The sequence below is a fragment of the Acanthochromis polyacanthus genome, chromosome 16 (genome assembly GCF_021347895.1).
Source record: "Acanthochromis polyacanthus isolate Apoly-LR-REF ecotype Palm Island chromosome 16, KAUST_Apoly_ChrSc, whole genome shotgun sequence".
Classification (NCBI taxonomy): Eukaryota; Metazoa; Chordata; class Actinopteri; family Pomacentridae; genus Acanthochromis; species Acanthochromis polyacanthus.
The window spans coordinates 8,935,589-8,958,976 of record NC_067128.1 but is presented as its reverse complement, the minus strand read 5'-3'; the positions used below and the strand labels follow the sequence as shown (position 1 = coordinate 8,958,976).

General features: G+C 39.1%; 2 protein-coding genes across 2 annotated transcripts; one reads left to right on the top strand and one right to left on the bottom strand.

Moving 5' to 3' along the window:
- Window positions 1-298: 298 nt before the first annotated feature.
- On the top strand, window positions 299-12,556 carry hpcal1 (hippocalcin-like 1). Its single transcript, XM_022189420.2, has 4 exons — window positions 299-610; window positions 8,379-8,879; window positions 10,130-10,235; window positions 11,817-12,556. The coding sequence occupies exons 2-4, from the start codon at window positions 8,502-8,504 to the stop codon at window positions 11,912-11,914; spliced, it is 582 nt and encodes a 193-aa protein (XP_022045112.1). The 5' UTR covers window positions 299-610; window positions 8,379-8,501; the 3' UTR covers window positions 11,915-12,556.
- On the bottom strand, window positions 12,462-21,880 carry pdia6 (protein disulfide isomerase family A, member 6). Its single transcript, XM_022189419.2, has 13 exons — window positions 21,739-21,880; window positions 21,278-21,419; window positions 20,112-20,169; window positions 18,963-19,089; window positions 18,055-18,161; window positions 17,812-17,936; window positions 17,135-17,249; window positions 16,539-16,679; window positions 15,220-15,304; window positions 14,862-14,934; window positions 14,621-14,779; window positions 14,415-14,511; window positions 12,462-13,156 (listed from the first exon to the last, which is right to left on the bottom strand). Exons 1-13 carry the CDS (start codon window positions 21,755-21,757, stop codon window positions 13,085-13,087), a joined length of 1,320 nt encoding a protein of 439 aa, XP_022045111.1. The 5' UTR covers window positions 21,758-21,880; the 3' UTR covers window positions 12,462-13,084.
- Between the last annotated feature and the right edge of the window lie 1,508 nt (window positions 21,881-23,388).

Here is a 23,388-nt window from a genome sequence, read left to right as displayed (position 1 = left end):
CCACAGGACGCTGCTGCGACTGGTTTCTACGATGGAAGGAGCGAGTGTGGACGAATCCATTCGTTTTGTGGGGGGGGTTGAAGCACTACTCACAAACTACAAGTAAGGAAATCATAATTAAAATTCGTTTTAAGCAACAGCTACGTTCTTCCAGGCAGTTACTTATATTTGTCATTACAATAAGCTGTGGCGAGTGTTTTATCAATCAGACGGAGTTGGTTTAATTGTTTGCGGAGAGAAAAGAAGCCCCCTTCGGAGTGATTTGGGCGAGTCGGATGAAAACCGAGCTGTGTGCCACATCTTCCACTAAATGATAAAGCCGCTACACCGGGAACTGGAGGCAGCAATAAAAAATCGAGGCTGGACAACCACATTCACGGTACTCTGGTCAGAGGTTGGATTTTTTTTTTTGTTTGTTTTAGTTCTCAGAATCTGTCGAACTCTGTCGAGCATCTTAAATATAAATTTCTGTGGAGTTTTCAGAGCAGGAGGAAGTGTTGGGTTAACGGTGAAGTTAAGCTGCTGCTGCTGACGCCATAAAGTGGGAAAAAGTAGGCTTTAAACAAAGTGGACTTTTTTGGAGACTCTCATACAACTGCTTATTAAAAAGGTAAGTTTATCTGAGTTTGTGATAAGGTTTCTTTTTTCTTTGAAGTCCAGTGAGTGTCCAGTCTGCTGTTTGTATTAATTTGACCAGGACAGAGGAGGGTGTTAAAGGACTACACCCATAGACTCACCCACATTCACATCTCCCCTACATCACACTGGAAAAAACACTCAGACCGTCTCTAAATGTCACCCAGAAACACACTTTTAGTCAGTTCAAGTTCCACAAGTTGCTTGAACATACTGTAAACAAATCTCGAAGGCATGCTATAAATATAGTATTAATATAAACATACATGTATATATGGAGCTGAAGATAAAGTAGAGCACTGAAAAAAATGAAAATATATATTTATTTGGACATTCACTAAATCAGTAGGATATATATTGTAATATAAAATAATATTTAACAATAGCTAATCAGTATAATAAGCTATTTGTGCAGCTGTGTTTGTGTGTAACATGATTGTTTATTTGGAATGAATTTGCCATTTGTGTTGTTTTGTATATATAATTTGTTCTCAGATCTCTCTTGCACAAGATTCCCCGAATATGTGACGCTGACCTAAATAGAAAGCTGAGTTTTTCAGATTTACAGCTTGCCATAAAATTTTACTTTTGGAAGCACGAATTGGTAGGAAGGCAGTGTGATAAGTTCATGTAATCACCATTTTTTTTCTGCAGCAAAGCAGTAAACAACAACAAAAAAGAGAGAGATTTTGTCCACAATTAGGAACAACTATAGTATTATTAAATGAAAAACAAAGGTTGAAAATGAATGTCATGTCAAGCTTGTTTATCTTTAATATATTGATTGGCCGATGTTATTCATCGATATCGGTATTGGTTTTTCTTTTACAGAACATGATATAGAAAAAAATGCATTGGGTAATTTCATAAAAGGGTCATCACAACATTTCATTAGCAGAGAAAATCTAATTGTTTACAACACTGTCATCATTGCAGCACATGCAGCAGAGCTTAGAGTGGTGCGGAGTCAAGCTTTGTCTTCATGCTAAACTGCAAACTAGTTTGCTAAATACCTTGCTGGAAAATACATAATGACCCCATAATTTTCCCTTATCAGTGTTACTCAAAGATATAAACAACATCTGCCCATATATGGATATCGGAATTTCTTACTCCCTATCATCGATACCAGGCTCTACTACCCATTCCCCAAAACTATCTCTTACTGCATATTATGCTTTGCCATCCCACTCATCTTATCTACTATTTCACACCATTTTACCAGTTAAACAAAAAAATTCACAGTTTTTGTAACGAGACCGAAGCCAACATGCGATGCATCCAAAATTAAACAAACCCACTCAGCCATTTTTCAGCCAATATGTGGGCTTCTTCTTACAAACTCCATGATGAAATAAATATAATGATTTTGTAGTTGTGAACTTTTGCTCACAAACCAGTTACATTCAGTGTGTACTGTACGCTCGACAGGTTCAAGCAATTAGTATGATGCACAGGGAGTGAGTGCCGTTTTAGATTAAACAGCGTATATATTTGAAATACACATTAAAAAATGTTCCTGTTTCTGTTGCATCTCAATATATCTCCTGCCCTCTGTGTGCCCCAGATTGATAGTTACACTGCCTCCCTCTCATAAGCTGTAGCTCTACTATCTTGTTGCCTTGACTACTGGTGTGTCAGGGGACTTCATCCTGATCCACAGCATGATTTTCTCTGACACGAGTTCAGAGAGACTACCACGACGCAGCGCTGAAAGTGAGACTAACTGGAGAGCTCATTTATTCTTTTTTCTTCCTTGTACCCTGGGCCACCTCCTCACCCACCTGATGCAGTCGCCGTTAGCAGGGGCACACAGTACTTAAGGCTCCAGTGCTGCTCTGCTCATCCGCCGCACAGCAGGCTGCACGCACCACTAAGATGGGAAGTGTGCTTTCTGTCTGTGCGCTCGACCGTATCAGTTTGTTTGAATTTCATTCCATTTAAAAGAGGCACAGTGCTCAGAGCATGAAAAACATTCTCTCCGTCGTGTTTATGCAGAGTTAATGATGGGAAGCTTTCGATGTGACACCTCTGGCATATAAAAAAAACTGGCAAGTGTGGGGAAAAAATTAGAAGACTAATACGCTCTCTTCTCAAGAAGAATTTTTCTTGGTATGGATTAATCTGCAGATTCATTTACTTATTTTTTGGTTGATCAGTTAGATTTGTAGTAAAATATTTCATAAGTTCATAACCTAACAATATTCACTGTACTGTAATAGAAGACATGTTTCTACTTGCTAATAGCTCAATATTTGGCTTTGTCCACATGTACGCAGAGATTTTATACCCCCCAAATAAATCTCCATCCACGTGAAAATGCAAAAGCAGCATGCCAGACTAATAAAATGCTATGTTGGCCAATCAGAAGCCAGAAACAAAAGCTATTTACCAGTTCCAGTTGGCTCCCAAGGCAGGAATAATTTGTGTGGAGTGATTGTGATGCGTCTGTTCCTCAGTATAGTGGAAAATAAATGTACATTTATGTGTAAACATGCAGAAAGTCATGTTAGCAGGGTTAGCGACAGCACTATTTTGGCCGTGTCTGCCTTGGCACAGAATTACCTCCGGTAAAGCAAAGAGATAACAGTACACACACTGCATGTCAGCTCTGCAAACAGGGTGTCTGAACGTCTTTACCTTGGAAGGAGTCCATTTTAAGCGACCTAAAAATGCATTTGGGTGTAGACAAAAGGCTAACACACATAGACGAAGCTACGTTTTTGAAATTACTGGACAACACTTCAGAAAACTAGTCAAAATTCACAATGAAGAAGCTGGAAGCAGAGATCTTTTTGCTTGGAAAGAGATTTAAAGAATCACTCTGTGTATTTTTGTAATTGCTTCATTTTTTATATTGAGTTTAATCCTGTTGTGGATTTTATTATTTTTGACACCAGTACTCACTAACTGGTGCACCATCATAATGAGCTCCATCAGCTGTGCACCAGTCTCTGTGTACTGGGATTGTGGCTGCCAACGTTTGCACTCAAATGTCAGTATTTACTTGAACACACTCACCCTTCATCTCCCCCTTTCCCTTTCAAATTTCTCCTCTGCTGCGCATGAAGTAACGAGCATCTGGGAAAAGAATAAAGTTTGTCTTTGTGTTGACAAAACATTACACAGGAAATGAGGTGAGCCTGAGAACGGCAAACAGCAGTGAAACTGGTTAGAGGTTTACAGGAACCCCAGTGTAGCCTTGGGGAGGGTGATACATGCGGCACCAGAACTTGTGTGAAACAGTCTCATTAGGGAGAGAACTCGCTGTGTGCAGAACAGGGATGACTATGGGGGTTGGGGACCAGGAGAGAGACTGTTGCTGTGTAATGGAGGGGAATTTCAAACACCGAATGTGGAATGGCCATCACCGGGGGCTGCTGTGTATCAAGCAATGCTCGCAGGCTGTGTTCAGATCACAAACTTTCTCTGCAACTCCAGCAGTCAAGGCAGCGAGAACGTGACTTTCTTTGCGAAATAACTTTTAGGGAAGCAGCTATTTTTGACTGCATCGCAAAATATATTCCAGTCCGGCAAGTAGCAATTTAAAAAAAGACACCAGTATTGCCTCAGCTGTGAAAACCTACAAATGATCCTGTGACATTTCAAATGCAAACCTGTATGTGCAAGTGGGGTTTGCTTACATTTTATAAGCACAAATGGAGCAGCACACAGCTAACTGCGTAATGTCCTGAGGCGAAAAACAGTCCCTGCAGCGAGGACTTAGTGCAATAAATTCAGCAGTTTATTTGCAACAATAGTCCATATTTACATAAAATACTAATCGTAAGGCAACTGTTTATATTTCAGACTGGCAGAGAAATTTATTTAGCCTAATTCTCAAAGACCAAGCTGCTTTCTTTTATCCTAATAAGAATGAGAACGTCACAAAAAGAATATAGAATTGATTTCAGAAGCTAAAGTTTTGTTTAGGCTTTAAGGAGCATATTTTAGAGGTCATTTAAATCTGTAGAACAGTTTTTTTTGTACGTTTTTTTTTCTTATGTAAGTATGTTTGTGTTACATTAACCGCAGCATACACTGTTTTACTGTCTTTTGCTCAAGTGTCTCTTCTTGAAGGTAAACTTTTAATTGAACTTCAAAGTTTCCTCAGACCTCAGGACGTCACTTTTAGTTTTTTTTCCAGGGTGGAATTAGTTGGGTTTCATGTGGCTTTGTGTGTTGGAGGGAATAAATAGCAACGCCCATATTTATGTCTGCACACTGAGCTGTCCTGGAAAAGTCCATGTGACCCAGAGCTGAGGAGATGCTGCCGCTTCCTCATCCTGTTGTGCGTTAGAGCGGAAGGACGATGGTCGAGCCTGCAGGCCAGTGTGATTTATACCGTAGCCCAGTTAAAACACACGCACCAGACATGAGTCTAAACTCTCAAAATATAGTTGGTCACTGCTGCTCTGAGTTGGATAAGACGCCACAAAATCCTACTAACTGGAAGTCTGTTACGATTTTAAAATGCATCGGCTGTGAACTGAAGTGTTTAGCCGTACTAGCAGCCTACTGGAAGTGTTGGTCTTCTGCTCAGTCAGTCCACAATTTAGTCGCAATTGTCAAATGGATTTCCATTACATTTTGTGCGACATCCATTGTTCCCAGAGGATGAAGCCTCATGACTTTGCTGCTTCTGTGACTCTCTAGCACCACCAAGAGGTTGTGGCCTTGAGTGAAAAGTCTGGACGAAACTTGGATAAGATAAGATAAGATAAGATAAGATAAGATAAGATAAGATAAGATAAGATAAGATAAGATAAGATAATCTTAAATCGGCACAAAAATGAATCACGCTTTTATGTACTTAATCATTTTGGACATTTCATCTAACACCATAATCAGGCCAAAATTTGGAATGCGCAATAGTTTGGTTCATGATCAAATACATGAAAAACAGGGCTGCATTAGGGATCACTCGCAGTTAATCTTTTAATTGTTTCTTGATTAGTTGCTTGATCTATAAATTGCTAAAAAAATTAGTGAAAAATGTTGGTTAGTGTTTCAGAAATCCATGGTGTCAAAAGTCTTGTTTTGTCCACAACCCAAAGATATTCAGTTTATTGTCATAGAAAAGGAAAGAAACCGGAAAATATTCACACCCAATTAATAGTTAGCTTTATTACAGAAAGAACAATTTCCCATAATCCTCACTGGTGTTTCGTGCAGTTGTTGAAAACCAGGACATCATTTATGAATAGTATGAATGTTTTTTTTTATAACATTTGATGTTTTAAGTTAATTTGAACACAACGGACATGCAGTATCATTTTTAGACTTCCCAACACCATGGTAAAGCCTTTTTTATCTGCATCATAATTTTTTTTTTAGATTTTTCCTGAAAATTAAATACATTTAAGTGTGTTTTACTGTGGCTCTAATGCAGTCACCTGTCAGTTCCAAATACTGTTTGGCCCCTAGTATGCAGGATGTTTTCACAAGTCTGTCAGCTCTGTTTTTCCATGACTTTATTACTCCGTAGACACGTTCTTATGAATGTGTAACTAATAGAAACTGCATAATCCACAGGTGTTGCATAGGGAGTAGATGATTTGTTGAGATGTCTGTGTGCCTTGTGCACAAATTTGCATATTAATGAGGGATAAACAACATTGTTAAAACTTCTGTTAGCATTCTTAATGGCAAACTACTAATACTAGTGTTCCTGAGTCGTGGAGGTCACGATGAGACAATGAGGTGCCTCTTGTTTAATGACAGGACATGCAATAGTCACAGCCCCAGCAGGGTTTTTCCTGGCTCAGAAGGGGTCTTAGATAATTAACTCATGACTGTGAACGTGATCAGTGAAGGCAACGCATCTTTGTCCCTTTGTTTGACAACATCTTCCCTAAAGTATGATAGAATCTGTCTTTGTTTGCATTTCAACCGTTAATAGAATTGCTGCGTCTTTTACTGAATTCTGCATTTCATAATGTAAAAAGCATCAATAAGAGAACTATAGCAAGACGTAAATTACCCTCATGTGTTACCCACCTTCTTTCATTTATTTCTTTTCCATCCATAACCCTGAGCAGCTCTGTGAAGAGTTTGCGTCACTGGCCATTTCTCACACCAGCCTGCCTCTCATGTTACTCAGTGACTTTGATTCATAAAACTGCAGGAAATTACACCTGTGTGACAATCATAAGAAATGAGAGCGTCCGTGCGGAGAAAAGACCTCATGCATATTCCCACCGGTCTTGTTTGTTCTTCCACCGATAGAATGGTTCTGTTGCCATTAAGACAGGAGCGGTGAGATCTCAGTAATTGAAAGAAAGAGGACACGGGGATAATACATCTCTCCCATAAATTCATTATAGGTAACACAGAGGAGTGGAGGTGTTATTCAGAAGGATTATTATTATATAATTGAACTGCTGGTATTAGCAAAGCGGTCCACGTAGCATAGCTGGAAATAGTTTTTCTTGTATGTGTCATACTTTTTCCATTCTTTCTTCCTCCCAACCCCCGCACATCTCTCTTTCTGTCCCTCCCACTCACACTTTACCAGATAAATGAAAAAGATTAGCTCAGGTTTTGGCCAGTTTTTTCCCCAAGTTTTCCAGAAACGTAACAGCCATTTGCTTCGGTCTGTTATTTTATTTATTTATATGACAGTTTTCTTTCTTTTTCAGTCACACTACAGACCTCATATCTCTCGTGAAATACAACTTTTAGATGGCTAATGCTAACAATATTTGAGATTTTTCTGAAGGATACACAGACCGATAAATTGTTTTCTTCTTTTGTAATCTGTCCATAAATTTGTGTCTTCACAACACTTATCCATTTCCAAAAAACAAATGTTTTCTCCTATTTGGTTAAAAAGTCTTGCACCACGAAACCGTGCCAAACATAACAATTCATGTTTTCTTTCCAAGTGTCATAACCTTTTTGCTTACTAACCCACACATGTTTGTGAGCCTCATACACGAGGTGTCTCATCAAATAGTTATTATGCTGTTTGTTATGGCTTTATTCTGGATGCGCCGTGTTTATGCGCCCTCATATCCCCAATCATGAATACCCCTGCATACATGAATAAACATATTTTGCAGAATATAACCATGGAAACAGAATTCAGACAAAACACATAGCCCAAAGGTGAATAGGCCCAGGTGGTCAGATGTGTTAGTGTCCTTGTTTGCATTGGTATGTTTTAGCCATCATTGTGCTTCTCTTTAATCCGTATATGGATACCAGCTGATTAAAATCAATCAGAATATCATTTGCCCATGAAGGTGGGGATTAAAATCGAGGTTGCCGTCTCAGCAACAACAGTCAGTATCAGCCTGACCTTTTAGAAAGTGGCTTTATTGAGAATTACAATGCCCCGGGACACCTCTATCGTGCAGTGATGGGTCGATATATTATCACCATGCTAGAGGATTAATACTGTATCCACGGAGATCAGGCCACCAGCCACCACACACATATGCAGACAAACAAACACACACACACACACACACACACACACACACACACACACACACACACACACACACACACACACACACACACACAGCATCCTGATGACATCTTATCTCTTATTGTTTTCCTGTGCATGACCAGTCTCAACTCTCCAGATTTTCTCCCTCAGCTTTGTTGCCTGAGAAGCATCTCAAGCCCATGAGTTATGACAAACCGCTGCAGAAAACTGGGAGGAATTATTGAACACATGAATCTTTAATGATACTCACACAAGGATATTAATGAGGGTTGTTGGTCCCCTGTAGGAGCAAAGGAAGCCGAGCAGCCGGCGTCGTGGAAAGTAGAAGCACAGGGAGAGCAGAGGAGTGAAACGTAGAAGGTACAAACACCAACCGAGCTACCTGCCCGCCCGTGGACGTGCCGTGGTCATGGGGAAACAGAACAGCAAGCTCCGGCCCGAGGTCCTGAACGACCTAAGAGAAAACACGGAGTTCACTGACCACGAGCTGCAGGAGTGGTACCGCGGCTTCCTGAAGGACTGTCCCACCGGCCATCTCACCGTGGAGGAGTTCAAGAAGATCTACGCCAACTTCTTTCCTTACGGAGACGCCTCAAAGTTTGCCGAGCACGTCTTCCGCACATTTGACACCAATGGCGATGCCACCATTGACTTCAGGGAGTTCATCATCGCCCTGAGTGTGACGTCTCGCGGTGGGCTGGAGCAGAAGCTGCGCTGGGCCTTTAGCATGTACGACCTGGATGGGAACGGGTACATCAGCCGGGCAGAGATGCTGGAGATAGTTCAGGTGAGGACACAATATGAACTGCATGACTCATACTTTTGGATGTGTTTAATGCATGTAGGGGCTCTTTATGTGAGTCTCTTATCTAGTCTGAATCAGGATCTGCATCGTTCTAGTGATCTGAAGAGCTTCAGTGATGTGGGAGGTGAAAAAGTGTGAGAAATGCAAATTTAAAACATTCTACTTGTTTTACTCTTCTGGGGGTTAGTACATTATCAAAATCTAAATGTATTTAAATAGCAAAATAAGAACTATGACTAAATGAAATCAATGGTAAGACTGCAAATACTTTCAATCTGATGTTTTAATTGACTGTAAAATACCTATTACCCTTTCCCTCAGAGCTGGTACTTACCAAACTCTTAGAGTCTTGCCTCAGTTGGCTGTGTCTGCATTACCCAGAAACACCAACAGTGAATGATAGCCTCTAAAGTTTTGCTTTGTCCTAACAATAATCTTAAAGATATTTACTTTACGATCACATATGACAAACTAAAGCAGAAAACCTTCATATCTGAGCAGGTGGAACTTATCGTTTGGCATTTATGCCTGATATCTATACAAAAATATCAATAGTAGTTGATTTTCTGTTGATTAATCAACAAATAATTTCAGCTCCGTGCATTGTGTGTGTTCTAGCTTTCTAGTAATTACTAGTTGAGGGTTCAGTGATCATTCACAGGTCTGAAATCAGAAGATATTTTCACCTTCCATCATGGATGCAGGCTGCCCTTTCTGTTTTCTTATCACTGCGGCTATATTTACTCTTCCAATATGGTGAGCTGTGCAGCCTGCAGGGCCATATCAATATTGGCTCAGCCCCTTGTGTTTGTGGATACAAATGAATGTGCAAAAAAAAAAAAAAAAAACATTAAAGCATCTGTACTTTGTGACTGTAAAATGCTTGTGTTTTTCAGTAAAACATCTTTCTGTCATCGGAGCCAAACACTTTCACTGGATGTGAAATGTGTGGCTCTTAAAATATGTTGCTGTAGAATAGACACAGCGTAGCCACGCATCTGGAAAACCTGTTCAGAACAAATTACAGCAAGTGGAACAGCAGGATCTTTCTTTGTCAGATCGCCGACATTGTCAGGCAGCAGCTGAAAAGAGGTCAGAGCATTCAGACAATACATAAAAACTATGTCATGTGGGAACAGTAATTTTTCATCTTCGCTCCCTAAAAGCTTCGCACAGACAGGCAGTAAAATCAATATGCACACGGCAGCAATCATTATCACCCTCCTTTGTAGGCAATTTACAAGATGGTGTCATCAGTGATGAAGATGCCTGAGGATGAGTCGACACCGGAGAAGAGGACGGATAAGATCTTCAGACAAATGGACATTGATAACGATGGTAAGACTGGTGTGTTTGTGTGAATGCTCCCTGTGCATGTGTGTCCTTTTGTGAGATGATATCATGGCAGCCTATCACCATAGACCTCAGACCTGCATCTTGCTTTAGAAAAAACAGGTGGAAGCCCATAAGTGCCTTTTTATGGATGTTTAATGAACATGCCGGTCATCCATTAACACGAAGCTTCTATATGCCAGGGCTTAAAGGGAATGTGAAAAAGAAGTCTACTAATATAGCAGCATTTAGGTCAAGGATTTGTATCCATCATTTGAAAAGAAACACATCAAAAAGAAAGTATCATGAAAGATTAGTTATGTAATATTCCTTTTACAGAACCGCAGCAACAGGGAAGATGAAAGATGGAGAGAGAAATGGGATATCATGTAACAACATGACATAACGTGAACACAACTCATAAAAACCATTAGCAGCCTTTGTGGCTCGCTTCTTTAGCCTGCTGATTCACTCCAATGCTGGTGGGTTGACATTTAGTGTGAAAATGCGATGTTCCACCCATGTGATGTGCGCCAAGCACTTCCCAGGCCTCGCTGCTCTGAATGTATTCGACATGTGACAGCTCGCTAAGATATTTAAAGATATTCAGACGGCAGCTCGGTTTGTTTTGAAGCGGAAGGTTCTGAAAGTCTGAAGGTCAAACTGTGGCTCAGACTTGAGTTTTATAACATCACATGATCCGGCAGACGAGGCCTACAGCTGCCGCAGCTGTGATAGAAGGCAAATCCACCAAAATTACCTTTTTAGATTTGTGGTGGATTAATCAAAATTTAAATACAGTTATAATCCTTGCACTGCTTGCTATTAGCATACGGGTGCTCAGAGGCTTTAATGATACTGTACTGCTACAAAATGATCAGGTAAAATGTAAAATAACCGTGCAAGGATGATTAGGTATGAATTTACTTCAAAGTGCTGTTCTTTTAACAATTTTTAAGATTCTAGGTTGTAAAAAATGCACATCCTGATGTGTTTTTGGCAAGACAATCCCAACAAAAGTTAACTATTATTTTCTTCTAGATTTCTTTATTTAATTTTTTAAAGATATATATAAAATAAATATAAAATTGATGTTGATATTCAGGCGGGTTGTTGCAATTTTGTACATAGTGTCTTCCAATTATTCATACATCTGATTTCCAAATTGACTACATTGCAATTAGTCACTGAAATTATACTTTTTAAAAATAATTACCAATAAGCTTTTGTGTGTAATTATAAACAAGTAGCATCACCATTCTTACTTATTAAAGTGCTAATCAGTTTCCACAATGAATTACTGGAAATACATGAAAGCAGCACAACATCACCTGCTGGCTGATGTGACTGGACAGCTAGAAATGAATCAACATTAATGCGTCTTCATTGTAATTGGCTCAAAAAGACATGATGTACTTGGTCTGTTGTGTTGTATCTGGGGCAGCGGTGATTATACTTGTCACATGAGCTCAAAAGGAACATCAGAAGTTTTTTTTATTATTATTTTTGTGGGTGGTTTGCTGGATGATTCACTGTGTCACGTTTTACTGTTGCTGACTGGAGATTTTTTTTTCGGTCTCTTCACAGGTAGACTGTCTTTGGAGGAGTTTATTAAAGGTGCCAAGAGCGACCCGTCCATTGTCAGACTGCTGCAGTCGGATCAGGGAGCCTCGCGTCAGTTCTGAGGACATATTGGACAATGACAGACACACACTATCACGCATGCACACCCCCATGCATCCAGCTTTGTGCCGTTTGTCTGATAGAGGCTTGGTCATCACCGCCCCGCCTCACCAGAAACCTTTCATTTTAACACTCCATGTCTTATTGTTTACATTAATGTATACTTCTCTCGTCAATGTGGCTCCGTCTCGGTGGACTATGAAGTGCTTTTAGTTAAGTTGTTCTGTGTTTGTGCTTTTCCAGAGCTCTTTGAAATCGTTTCTACCCGTTACCCTTAAGTGAAGTGCCATATTCTATTTATACTGACTGGATTATATGCTTTTAAGTATTATGACATCCCATTATGTTACACTAAGAGGAAACTAATTAAAACACTTAGAATTTGATTCAACTTAACTGTTGAAATGTGGCTTATTGTTGTTCAGGATGTCAACAGCAGCTTAAAAGGCACAAGTTGGTGTTTTGAGCAATCTCTATATGCATTTGGTATTGCATGCGCTCAGTGACTTTCTGATATTGTAACAGTCTATGTGAATAAGAAGCCCGTGATTGTTTTTATTCCTTTTTATTTTTGTAACAAAAATGTCATTTTGTTTTCACACAATTGAAATAAAGTCGTGTAAGAAAAATCTACACAAGAAGTCCCACAGTATCCCCCTGTCCTGGACCCACCACAATTGTCATTCACTGGTTTAAAAAGAGAAAAAAACACGTTAAAGTCACATCAGGTTGGACATTGAAGTGTTACTCTGACAAGTCCACATGTTAAAATACGTGCTCGAGGGCGGCTGAAGAGGGGAGAGGGAACAATGTTTGAAAAAGACTTGAATGAACAGCTGAAGTGTGACATTCAGAACCTCCTCCCTCCTCTCCTCAGCAGGCGGCGGCTGTATAAATATGCAGCTTCATACGTTCAGCAGGTACGTGAGAAAGAGTTCACTCCAGGGACACGATGAAGACTCCCCTCCCTCCTGTCCCCGCATGACTGAAAGATGATGTGAGAAACTGCAGGTGTCTCCCATGTGTCTTTTCTGGAGTATTTCAGTAACTGGGTGACCGGGCCTCCCATTCGTCCACAGGAGAGGGGAGGGTGGATCACACAGAACCAGACCAGACCAGACCAGACCAGATCCGACCGAGCCAGTCTGGATCAGATCCCGGCCCGTCTGGACTCATAACTCAGTCTTCTGAAAATCGTCATCCAGGTCCACGTCGCTGAGGTCGTAGTCCTCCTCCTCTGGAAGCTGAGGTGAACATGGAAGGTAAAATAAAGACAAGCTGTTCACAACAATGCTGATAAGCTTCTCAAAGATTTCCAACAGGTGCATGTGGCCTTTTACTGTGGAAAAAGAAATGTTATCTGGATTTTTTGAGAACAGCTCACCTGCAATGTTATATAAGAGTGGAGACATGGTGCATATTTGCAGTGCACAGGCTGTAAGAAGCTGGTAAGAGTTTCATTTATGATGCTAGGCGTTTGCCATACAGATAAAGCCACATTCTAACCTAATTTTAGAAGAATTATCTGCTATATCCTGCTGGTTTATGGCTCCCTGACTGAGCACTCCACAAGCATTGTTGCTCTGGGAATCCATTCATCTGGTCATAACAGTTTGGTCCTTGTCAAATTCGATCAATCAATTCCATTTTTATGTTCATTGTGAACAGATTTCACCCAAACAGCCGTAACAGTCACAGACTTGAGAATCTTTTCTGTCCAGCTGTGGACTCCCATGTTTAACAATTTTCGGTTACATTCCCATTTATTATATTTCATGTTTCCTTAAGGACTTACTTTCTGGGGATTTTAATAATGTTATAATGCCATGAATCTAAAAGAAGAAAAAAATACTCAAAAGCTGAATTTCTTTGACTAATAATTTTACAAAATAAGACTGAATCAACAATTACAGCATTTTTCCAAAATTATCGGTAATCAGGAAAAGTGGCAACCACACACACTACAGACATTTAACGTTTCCTTTTTAAAAATTATTTGTTTCTGCACTCACTTAATGTATTTAACTAAGTAAAAAAGCCTGCAGTTCAGCCAAAAACTCTGAATTTTTGCCACGTCACTGTTGGTTCCGGCTTAGAGCTTCACTTTTAAATGAAGGAAAACAGAATTTCTTTATGTTTTTTTTTCAGAACAGATCAGAATCTGGTTAGATCAAGTTTTTTTTCTAAAAATTAAGTGAATTTGATGAAATACTGCAATTTTAAGCGTTATTTGATTGATTTTCTGACAGAACAGTGCGTCAGATGAGTAGAAACTACTCAAGGAACACTGGAAAGTTCAAAATCTTAGGATTCATTCAGTTTCCTTCTTACATGCTGTAATGTTGGCATTTTTTTTAAAGATAACATCAGTTTCAAACCTGCTGGTAGGCTGTAGGGTTCAGAGGGTTAAAGCTGTTTGGGTGAAGGCCTCTAACCTGTGACTGTCCATACATATATTAGTAAACACTCTGACCACGACCCTGCTGTGATCTTCCCACTCACCTGTCCATCTTTGCCGTCCCATGGTTCAACAGCATGAATCTTGGGCATTGTACCTCCTCCCAGTGTGGCAGTGGAGCCGCGGCCCACAGAAAGCTCCCTGAAGAGAAAATCAGGCATGTGAGTCACCGTTCAGCTTAATCTGGAGTTTCTGTTTGATTCTCGTGCTTGTATATATAAGACAGGCATCACAGAATTGCACCCTTTACCTGAGGAACTCATGAATGCCAGTGTCACTGAAGGAGCCCCTGAGCAGAGCAAACTTCATCTTGCGTGCGTTGATGGCGGCCATGGCGGGGTAACCAAACCCACCGATACCCAGAGAGGCCTCCAGGTCCATCTGAGCTCCTGCCTCAGTCCACAGCCAGCTGACGGGACAGAAAGCAGACTATTAGTCACAGTCTCAACTAGTATTTTATCAGTAATCTCTGGCTGGTCTCAGGTCCTTACCCCCACATCTTCTTCTTGTACTTCTCAGCCATCTTCATCATCACCTCCAGGTAGCCATTTCTACCATCTGCGCCTGTTTAGATACAAGGACAGCGGATGATGGTGAGTGAAGACTTACTGCCTCTAATATCTCTGTTAAATCATCGTTTTGTGTGAGTTTTATCCTTACAACTGAAGGGTGGAGTTTGTTAATACGAGACAAGTGAGAATTTTAAGGCACAGATGCATCATAAGGCTCTATTGACTTAGAAATGAACATGTCGTGTGTGTGTGTGTGTGTGTGTGTGTGTGTGTGTGTGTGTGTGTGTGTGTGTGTGTGTGTGTGTGTGTGTGTGTGTGTGTGTGTGTGTCTCCTCACCTGTATCCAGGATGTGTGGCAGGACAGCGATTATACACAGCTGACTGTCCTCGCAGGTCTTCTTCAACACGTCTTCACTGAGGATCTATGATGCAAAAATTGGAATATTTTCTGTGAATTCACTAAACTTTACAAAGCATACAAACATTATTAAGGCACAATTTGAGTTTAAATGTGATGCATGAATGACATCCTGGTTTAATTTTAGAGATTGTGCTGAACATCACAAAACTTTTTTGACAGTGTATTGGATGTTGAGTGGATTTAATCTGAATTTCTTTTACTTGTCTGGTGTTGCAGCTTGAGCTAAAACAGACATTTTTTTAAGTGCTGAACCACTACAGTTGAAAAATACACATTTATAAAGTATCTTGTGGGGATTAGGGGTGTGGTGATATACCAGTACTTACGATAACTAACATTTAACAAATGAAACACAGATAATATTAATGATACAAACAGCATAATACTGTACACAATCCAGCACCAGTAACTATCTGGTTGGCAGTTCAGCATGGGAACAAGATACATTAAAGTTATGGGTATAGACTTTCTGTCTTCTGTCTACTTGTATTTTGAAGTCCAATAATTTGTCTAAAAAAACAAAACAAAACACACAAACAGTTGACTTACACTAATAGCATAATGAGGGATTTGGGATAATATCGGCCCACCGATATTGGCATAAAAACGTAATATTGGTCAATATCGTTATCATTTTTTTTTGCCTATCATAAAAACTGACTTGATGACATCATAAAACTGTGCCATGAAGTATGTAAACAAACAGACTCATACGAGGAGGGAGGGAGGATGTGAACTGTTGTTTGAGACAATTTTTAAAAAAAATACATACGGCATTTCTTTCATAACTTAAGTCGAAGTAGTTTTCTTATTTTGCACACAGAATGTTTACATTTGGAAAGCCTTGTTGCATTTGAGAATGCATCCAATGGGGCATCACCATAAAATTAGGCATGATGTGTTAATTCCACAACAGGAGATATGTGATGTTACCTAAAATTAGTTAAACAGCCCACATACATCGGTATTGGTTGATGTCGGAATTGGACAACACTAGCATATTGGGTATTGGCAAAAAAACCAATATCGGACATCCTTAAGCATAATCCTTTTTGTAATTTTCTACAGAACACATTAATGTCAATAACAGGAATTCTTTTGGCCACGTTATTTGCAATGGTGAAAATCTGTCATCTTAAACTTTTCTATTGCAGATTGTGACTTTCCTCATTATGTGGGTCTAACTCCAACACTACAAATATGCATAAACAACCGTTTTATACACATGTACTGACCTCCAGCAGCTCAGGAGGAGGAGCGTTGTCAGAGAACAGATCCAAAGCCCTCTCAACAATATCTTTGCGGGAGCGACCTCCTTGGTAGTCCTCTGGCTCCTCTCCTTTCTTGAAAATCTTGATGGTGGGAAATCCACGGATCTGGAAGCACAAAGAGAAAAAAAACATTCCTTTGATTTTAGTTGATGGAACAAATGCAAATGAAGAGAGAAATCAAGAGATGCAGCTTTGACTTTGAAGCTGGATTCCCTCAGGTAAAGTCCTCCTTGTTTAATTAGTACGGCCTGACCCACTATATAGCACCAGCATAGTTTGAATGCTTTGCTTGAACATTAACATTCTTCAATAATGGCAGCAGAGGCTTCAATTCAGTATAAGAAGACTGAAACAAATCAGAGTCATTTCATGTTTGAGACTTTTAAACTTTACTAGCAGGCATGTTATCAAGTTTAAAGCCTCTTATGCAAAACTGATGCAGCTCAGAGCTGAACAACTAATTAGACATGTAAATTGAGTTGAACCTTTTTCCGCCATTTTGCACTGAAAAATGTGTTCTGTGCTTAGAAATGCAGCAGTTTTCGTCAGTTCCTACTCACCCCGTAGCGGCTGGACACAACCTGGTGTACAGTAGCATCCACAGCTCCCAGGCGCACTTTGCCCTTGGTCTGCTCCTTGACATCTGTGGCTGCAGCTGCCCACTCAGGCTCCAGGCTGGTAACGAAGGAGGAGAAAGATGGTAAAGAAAAATCCTCATCATATGTTCAAGGAGGTTTTTTGGGGTCTTTTTTCACCCCAAGGACAGAAATCACAATTGAAAAAAAAAAAAAAAAAACCAGACTAGCACAGTTTATTTGAATATGACTGACTTCAAAAAGTGTCACTGGAATGACAAACTACTTAAAACCAGTCTACTGCAAATGTGTGCTTCTGAGATACTGACTTCAAAATGTAGAAAACTTCTTTTGGAGGGTTTGAAATAATGGCTTGGATGTGGATTTAATTCTCCTGATGTAACAGAAGTATTCACAGTGAGGTCTGTAGATTTTCCAGACTTACTGGGCCACTGTTTCTGGCAAGTAACATTTAGGTTTTCAAATGCCAGTTTTCAGTGCTTTTAGTGCGCCAAACAAAATTCCATTAACCTTGTTGAACAGGGATGGCAGCAGAACTCTCAAACACACACAGTATACTTCACATTTGCAGGTGCGCCTCTTAAAAGCGTCCACAGTTTGCTATAGTGAGAGGGCTTCACTGTTTCAGGCGCAAAACTCACTTCTTGCAGTGTCCACACCAGGGGGCGAAGAACTCCACCAGCCACACGTCATCACTCTCCAGCACCAGCTTGTCAAAGTTGTCATCGGTGAGTTCAACCACATCCTTCTTGCTGCCACCGCCGCTCTGCAAAAGGACAGGTATGTGTTACTTAACCACAATCATGTGCAGGTTTTATCTTTTTTTTTAAATCCGACACAGGTGCAACTTAAAAGCTGCTGTACAGGTTCACTGCTTCCCCGACCTGTTTGTTGGAGCCAGAGCCGCCAGACTTGCCGTTCAGCCTGTCTTTCACCAGAGTGCGCAAAGCATTCATTGCGCCGTCCACGATGGCCTGGCTGCTGCGTCCTCCTTAGGGGTAAAAGGACAAGCAGATTTCAGACATTGCAGCATGAAACAATACTGTATTATAGAACCTAACAGGAAAATGTGTCTGTTAGTAATGAAAGCAAATATTATTTTTAAAGAAAAGACAAAGCCTGCTTGGTTCTCGTCTACATGGCTTTTTCTTCTAAATATTCTGAAAATGTTTTTTGTGTTTAGCTTGTTGGAATTCATCCACCAGAAAAACTCCTAGTAGGACTTGAGGTTTTCACGTAAAAGAATTTCAAATCGCAAGCCTGTAGCTGTAGTTCTCATATTTACTGTAAATAACCCCAAGCACATTTATTTATTTGCTAAAGACAATTACAATATGTTATTTTGGCGCTTTTTGCCTTTATTTAAAATCATTTAAAGCCAACTTCTGCTTTGAAGCTTTTATTTTGAAGGGATTAATTCCTGTTGTCACTGAGTGCGAGCTTGCTTAACGGCAATGAAAAGAAAGAAAAAGTTGACAGGGAGCAAAATCAGCGAGTAAAATGTGTTTCAGCAGCTCATTTGATAGAGGCACAAAGTATGTTTTTGTGCAAAGATGAACAACTCTGAATATTTATGAAACCAGATCTGTACATTTGTTGAATTTTATTGCTAAAGCCAAGGTTAATCTAAGTTGTCGTAAACGTTTACGGTTGTAAGAGTATGGCATTTAGCTTACACATTGTTTTGTGTATTTCTCAGCTCTTATGAGGAAATTAATGGTTTACTGCCATTAAACTTGAAAACTCATCATTAAAGTGTCAACCTTAATTCAGGGGGGTATACTACATGTACCTTGGTACTCGTCTGGTTTGTTCTTATTGCCTCCAAAGATCTTGATGGTGGGGAACCCTCTCACTCCATACTGGCCACCCAGTGACTTGTGCTGGTCAGCATCTACGGCACCAATCTTGACGATACCCTGAAGAAAAGTCACAAAAAACAAACAAACAGATGTTTAATTACAGAATGATATATCAGTGCAGCTTAGTAGTCTGTATGTCAATAAACAAGTACTTGACAGGCAATTTTTAATGGTACTGTAAACACTGTGATTTCAGTGAATATTATTAGACATGATAACTACGCTCTAGAAAGCACAACCCATGAAATAAAGAACACGTCTTGCTATTATCTGGATCTGGTCCCATGATCACCCACGTATTAACACCCCAGCTTGTAGGGCTGTCATGATCATGAAAAGATGATTAACTGTCATACAAATCACTGCAATTAACTATTTGTCATTTTCTTATCATTTTATGCCTTTGTTAGTTCTACATTAGGGTTATTAGTGCCTTTGATCACCACCTCTTTGCTGCAAATTCAACAAACCACCCCCTACAAGTTACTGGGTTCTCCTTTTTCTTTGGCTTGAAACCAAAATGTGCCCACAGAGCTGCTGTGGTGTTTGAACTAAACCAGTGCAGGTAATGTCAATAGATATTCATTGAAATGCTGTAAGCTGAACATTTGATAAGCATTTCCAGATTAACAGTTGGTGCCATTAAACCATAGAACAGAAGGGTGCAAACGGTGGAAAACGATGTGGGACAGAAGATGACATTTCAATTAGTTTCATGCAGCTGTTTTCATGCAGGTGAACCCAAATGTTTTTAACAATTATATAAAAGTGTTGCTGTCAGTAATCATGTTAAAGCCAGAGTTTTCTTTTCCTTGTTTTTAAGAACTGAAAACAGTCAAGTGACACAATCTTACAGAAACTCTTTCTTATATATTTAAATATCCAGTTAAAGCACACATAACCATCCCCTAACTACTGGCAAATTAACAATCAAGGTATTCAATAGAAATGTGGTGATATATAATGTCATCAAAGCGTCCCTGTTTGGGGGACTGCCTTCTGCTGAGACAACAGTCAGTCAATCAGTCAAGAATATCAAGGCTAACTGATGCCAAGATGGCCGAAGACGTTTTGTTTACCTTGAGGGCAGTGGCTGCCTTCTTCCACTCTGGAGCGAGACTCTGACAGTGTCCACACCTGAGACGATAAGCAGCAGAGATGCAAGGAGTCAATAATGAATCAAATTTATTTTGATGTTGAATTAGAAAAGATGAAAACCTTTCATTGCTGTTAAAGTATTTTTTATTATAGACTTAATTTTGAGTTAGGAAGGAGGTTTTTAGTACAGTAGAGCTAATTCAAAACAAAGAAACTGGGAAAATATCAAATTGTGATTTTACTGACATTCATTGCATTTTTTTTTGATCTGATATTATTTTTTTGCCTCAATGCAATTTTCACTGCGTAAAAGATCTAAACATGATAACATTACCACAGGAGATACAACCAACAGCGTGACACAAACGAGGATGGCATTCTTCTCTAAAATCACTGATACAACAGTTACATAAACGTCCTGAATTGCAGCATTTGTTAATTCCATTGTGTGAAATTGTGATTTTGATGTAATCTCGATCATTTGTTCAGCCCTACAGTACAGGCCTGCTGCTACATGTATTACAATCACAATACACTTTTGTATTTGTCACCCATATTATTACTAATTTCACTCTCCTTGTGTTTATACCACTATTGCATGTCATTAGCTCTGTGTCTTCTCTCTCCTGTCATTTGGGTTTTGTCCTCAATGCAGGCATCTGTTGCTGCAGAGCTGACCGTAGTAAATAAAGTGTCCTGGGATGACTTATGCTGTGGATTGGTGCAATATGAATAAAACTTTATCGGTATCTTTTGACTCATGTTGTGCATCAAAGGGTTAAACATGACAAATAAAACCAGTGAATTTACCAGCTTTCATTTATGTTGGTTTTATGATATTATATCTGTATTCTCTGTGTGTGTGCATGCAGACTGATTTTATCTATTTTAAAACAGGTCTACTGGTTTCATCTCTGTGTTCAGCGCTTTTGTACAAGATTGCATCTGTGTACTAGAGGAGGAGCTACCAACTTTGTTTACAAGCCTCCACGGTCTCTTCCGATCACAAGGTTAATGTGTCGGTGAAAGGGAGGAATTACGTCTGGTGACTGAGCCATAATTTCCATGTATTTAAACTACGATCACTGTGGCACCGTTTGGTCGATCTGATCACAGAATAATGGTCTCCACAGGTAGAGGGACTCACCAGGGAGCATAAAACTCCACCAGCCACAGACTGTCACTCTGGATCACCTCCCTGTTGAAGTTGGAGGGGGTGAGTTCAACAACATCATCACTGGATGAGTACAAAGCTTGGACAGACAGGACCAGTGAGCAGCCCAGCACTCCTGAAACACAACACACAACAAGGTTTACTCTCACAAATGTGTGCTCAGTTGATTAAACAACATTAGCTAAAGTTAGCAGGGACAAGAAACTAATTTACTTACTTCACACACAGTTTCTACCTATTGTTATGTAACAGCAAGTTAATTTTACGTGTATTAATTCATTGATTCAGCGATAACTGAGGCCCTGCTGTTTTTTTGCACCGCCACTTAGCTACTCAAGCTAGCCAACAACAGCAAAAATAAGCCATTATTTTAAATGCGCTCACAAAAACGACACTTTATATGAGTTTGGAAAGCTGCTAGTGTTGTCTCTCACCGAGTAAAAGCGGTCTCATGGTTGTAGCTGCTCTCTTCTCGTCTCCTCTCCCCGTTAAATCGACCACACAACCAGCCTGCTGCCGCTGCGGCTCCCACAAAAGTAGATCGAAAATCTTACCGTGGCCCACGCTGATTGGTCGAGAGGAGGAGACGCAGCGCCTCAGCCAATCAGCGGCCGCCGTGTAGTTGAATGGAACCGGTGCGCTGGAGAGGAAGGAGAAGGAAACAACAGAGTAGGTGTAGGATGTGACTGACTCAGAGTAACAGCATAATGTCTTTGTGCATCTGTGTTAGATATTGCATCACATATTTCACCAAGAAAATGGTTTAAAAGTACTCTAAAAGAAGGTAGCATGGTGGAAGATGTAGAAACCCCCTTACCTCACTGTGAAAGTAAAACTGCTTAGGTATTTACATATTATTAGAGACACATACATACAGGAAACAATGTTCATTTGTAAAGGAACAGGTAGTGTGAGAAAAAAAACTTTTCACATAAATCACACACATAAGTTAAAAAACAATCAGCCCACAGTGCAAAAAACATTGGACATTTTGAAAAGTTTGTAAAATTTTGATTAATTGAACAATTTGCCCCTTTTATCCCTATTTTGGTCAATTACAGATATTAATCGGTAAAAATCATGGAAGAAAGTATTAACTTACACATTAACTATTATTATACAGGCCACAACTGTAAATAATGTCTGCATGAAGCATCTGTATTTTAAAAAATGGTAGTCCGTTCTTTTACAAAGTGTGACCAGACATTTTAACCGAGCCTTAAAATATTTATTTTATTTTATTTTTACAGGTATTTACTGTTATTGTCTATTTTTTCATATATTTTTATATTTTTTTCAACATTAATTAATTTTATTTTTTAAATGTATTTTATTGGCCCCTTCATTGGCTGATTTTCATAGTTATTTTCCAGTTTTCAAAATAAATGAATGATTTTTTAAACAGATAAGTCACCATACTTTTCTATGGTGGAAGATGTAAGACCACTATACCTCACTTGAAAAAAATACTTCTTCATAAGGTGGTTAGGCAGATAAACATACTGAGAAACAAAGAGCCAACTGATGTCCACACTTTAAGAAAATAGCCACTTAAAAAGTTTTTAGACAGTGTAATTTTGAACAATTTATTATTATTTTTAAACCCTCTTCCATTTGTTTTGGTAAACCACAGATAAAAACTAGTAACATCACAGAATAAAAGTATTTTTCTGTGATTCTGTGATCTTCTCTTCAGTTCTAATTGAAGGAAAACAGATCAAAGTGTAAATAATTTCTTTGTGCAAAATCTGTATTTTTATAAATAATAATTTGCTTAGTCTGTACAGTTTTACTTTATATATATATGTATATATGTGTGTATGTATATATATATATATATATATATATATATATATATATATATATATATATATATATATATATATATATATCTCAACAATTTAATGTCAAAAAAGGATCTGTTTACATGATGATTTTCCAAATTACTGCTTATAATATACTATAGTAATTTGTTATTTTACAATGTATGATTTTTTTAACAGTTATTTTACAGATTTGAGTATTTAGGAAAATCATAGAAAGCATTAATTTTCACTCTAATTTTAAATAAAACAAAACAAAAA

Coding starts and splice junctions, on each gene's coding strand:
- hpcal1 (XM_022189420.2), top strand. CDS start 8,502: ATGGGGAAACAGAACAGCAAGCTCCGGCCCGAGGTCCTGAACGACCTA. Junction 8,880..10,129: donor AGATGCTGGAGATAGTTCAG/GTGAGGACACAA, acceptor CCTCCTTTGTAG/GCAATTTACAAGATGGTGTC. Junction 10,236..11,816: donor AATGGACATTGATAACGATG/GTAAGACTGGTG, acceptor GTCTCTTCACAG/GTAGACTGTCTTTGGAGGAG.
- pdia6 (XM_022189419.2), bottom strand. Junction 15,305..16,538: donor CTCCTCCTGAGCTGCTGGAG/GTCAGTACATGT, acceptor TTTGCATCATAG/ATCCTCAGTGAAGACGTGTT. Junction 14,935..15,219: donor GCCACACATCCTGGATACAG/GTGAGGAGACAC, acceptor GTATCTAAACAG/GCGCAGATGGTAGAAATGGC.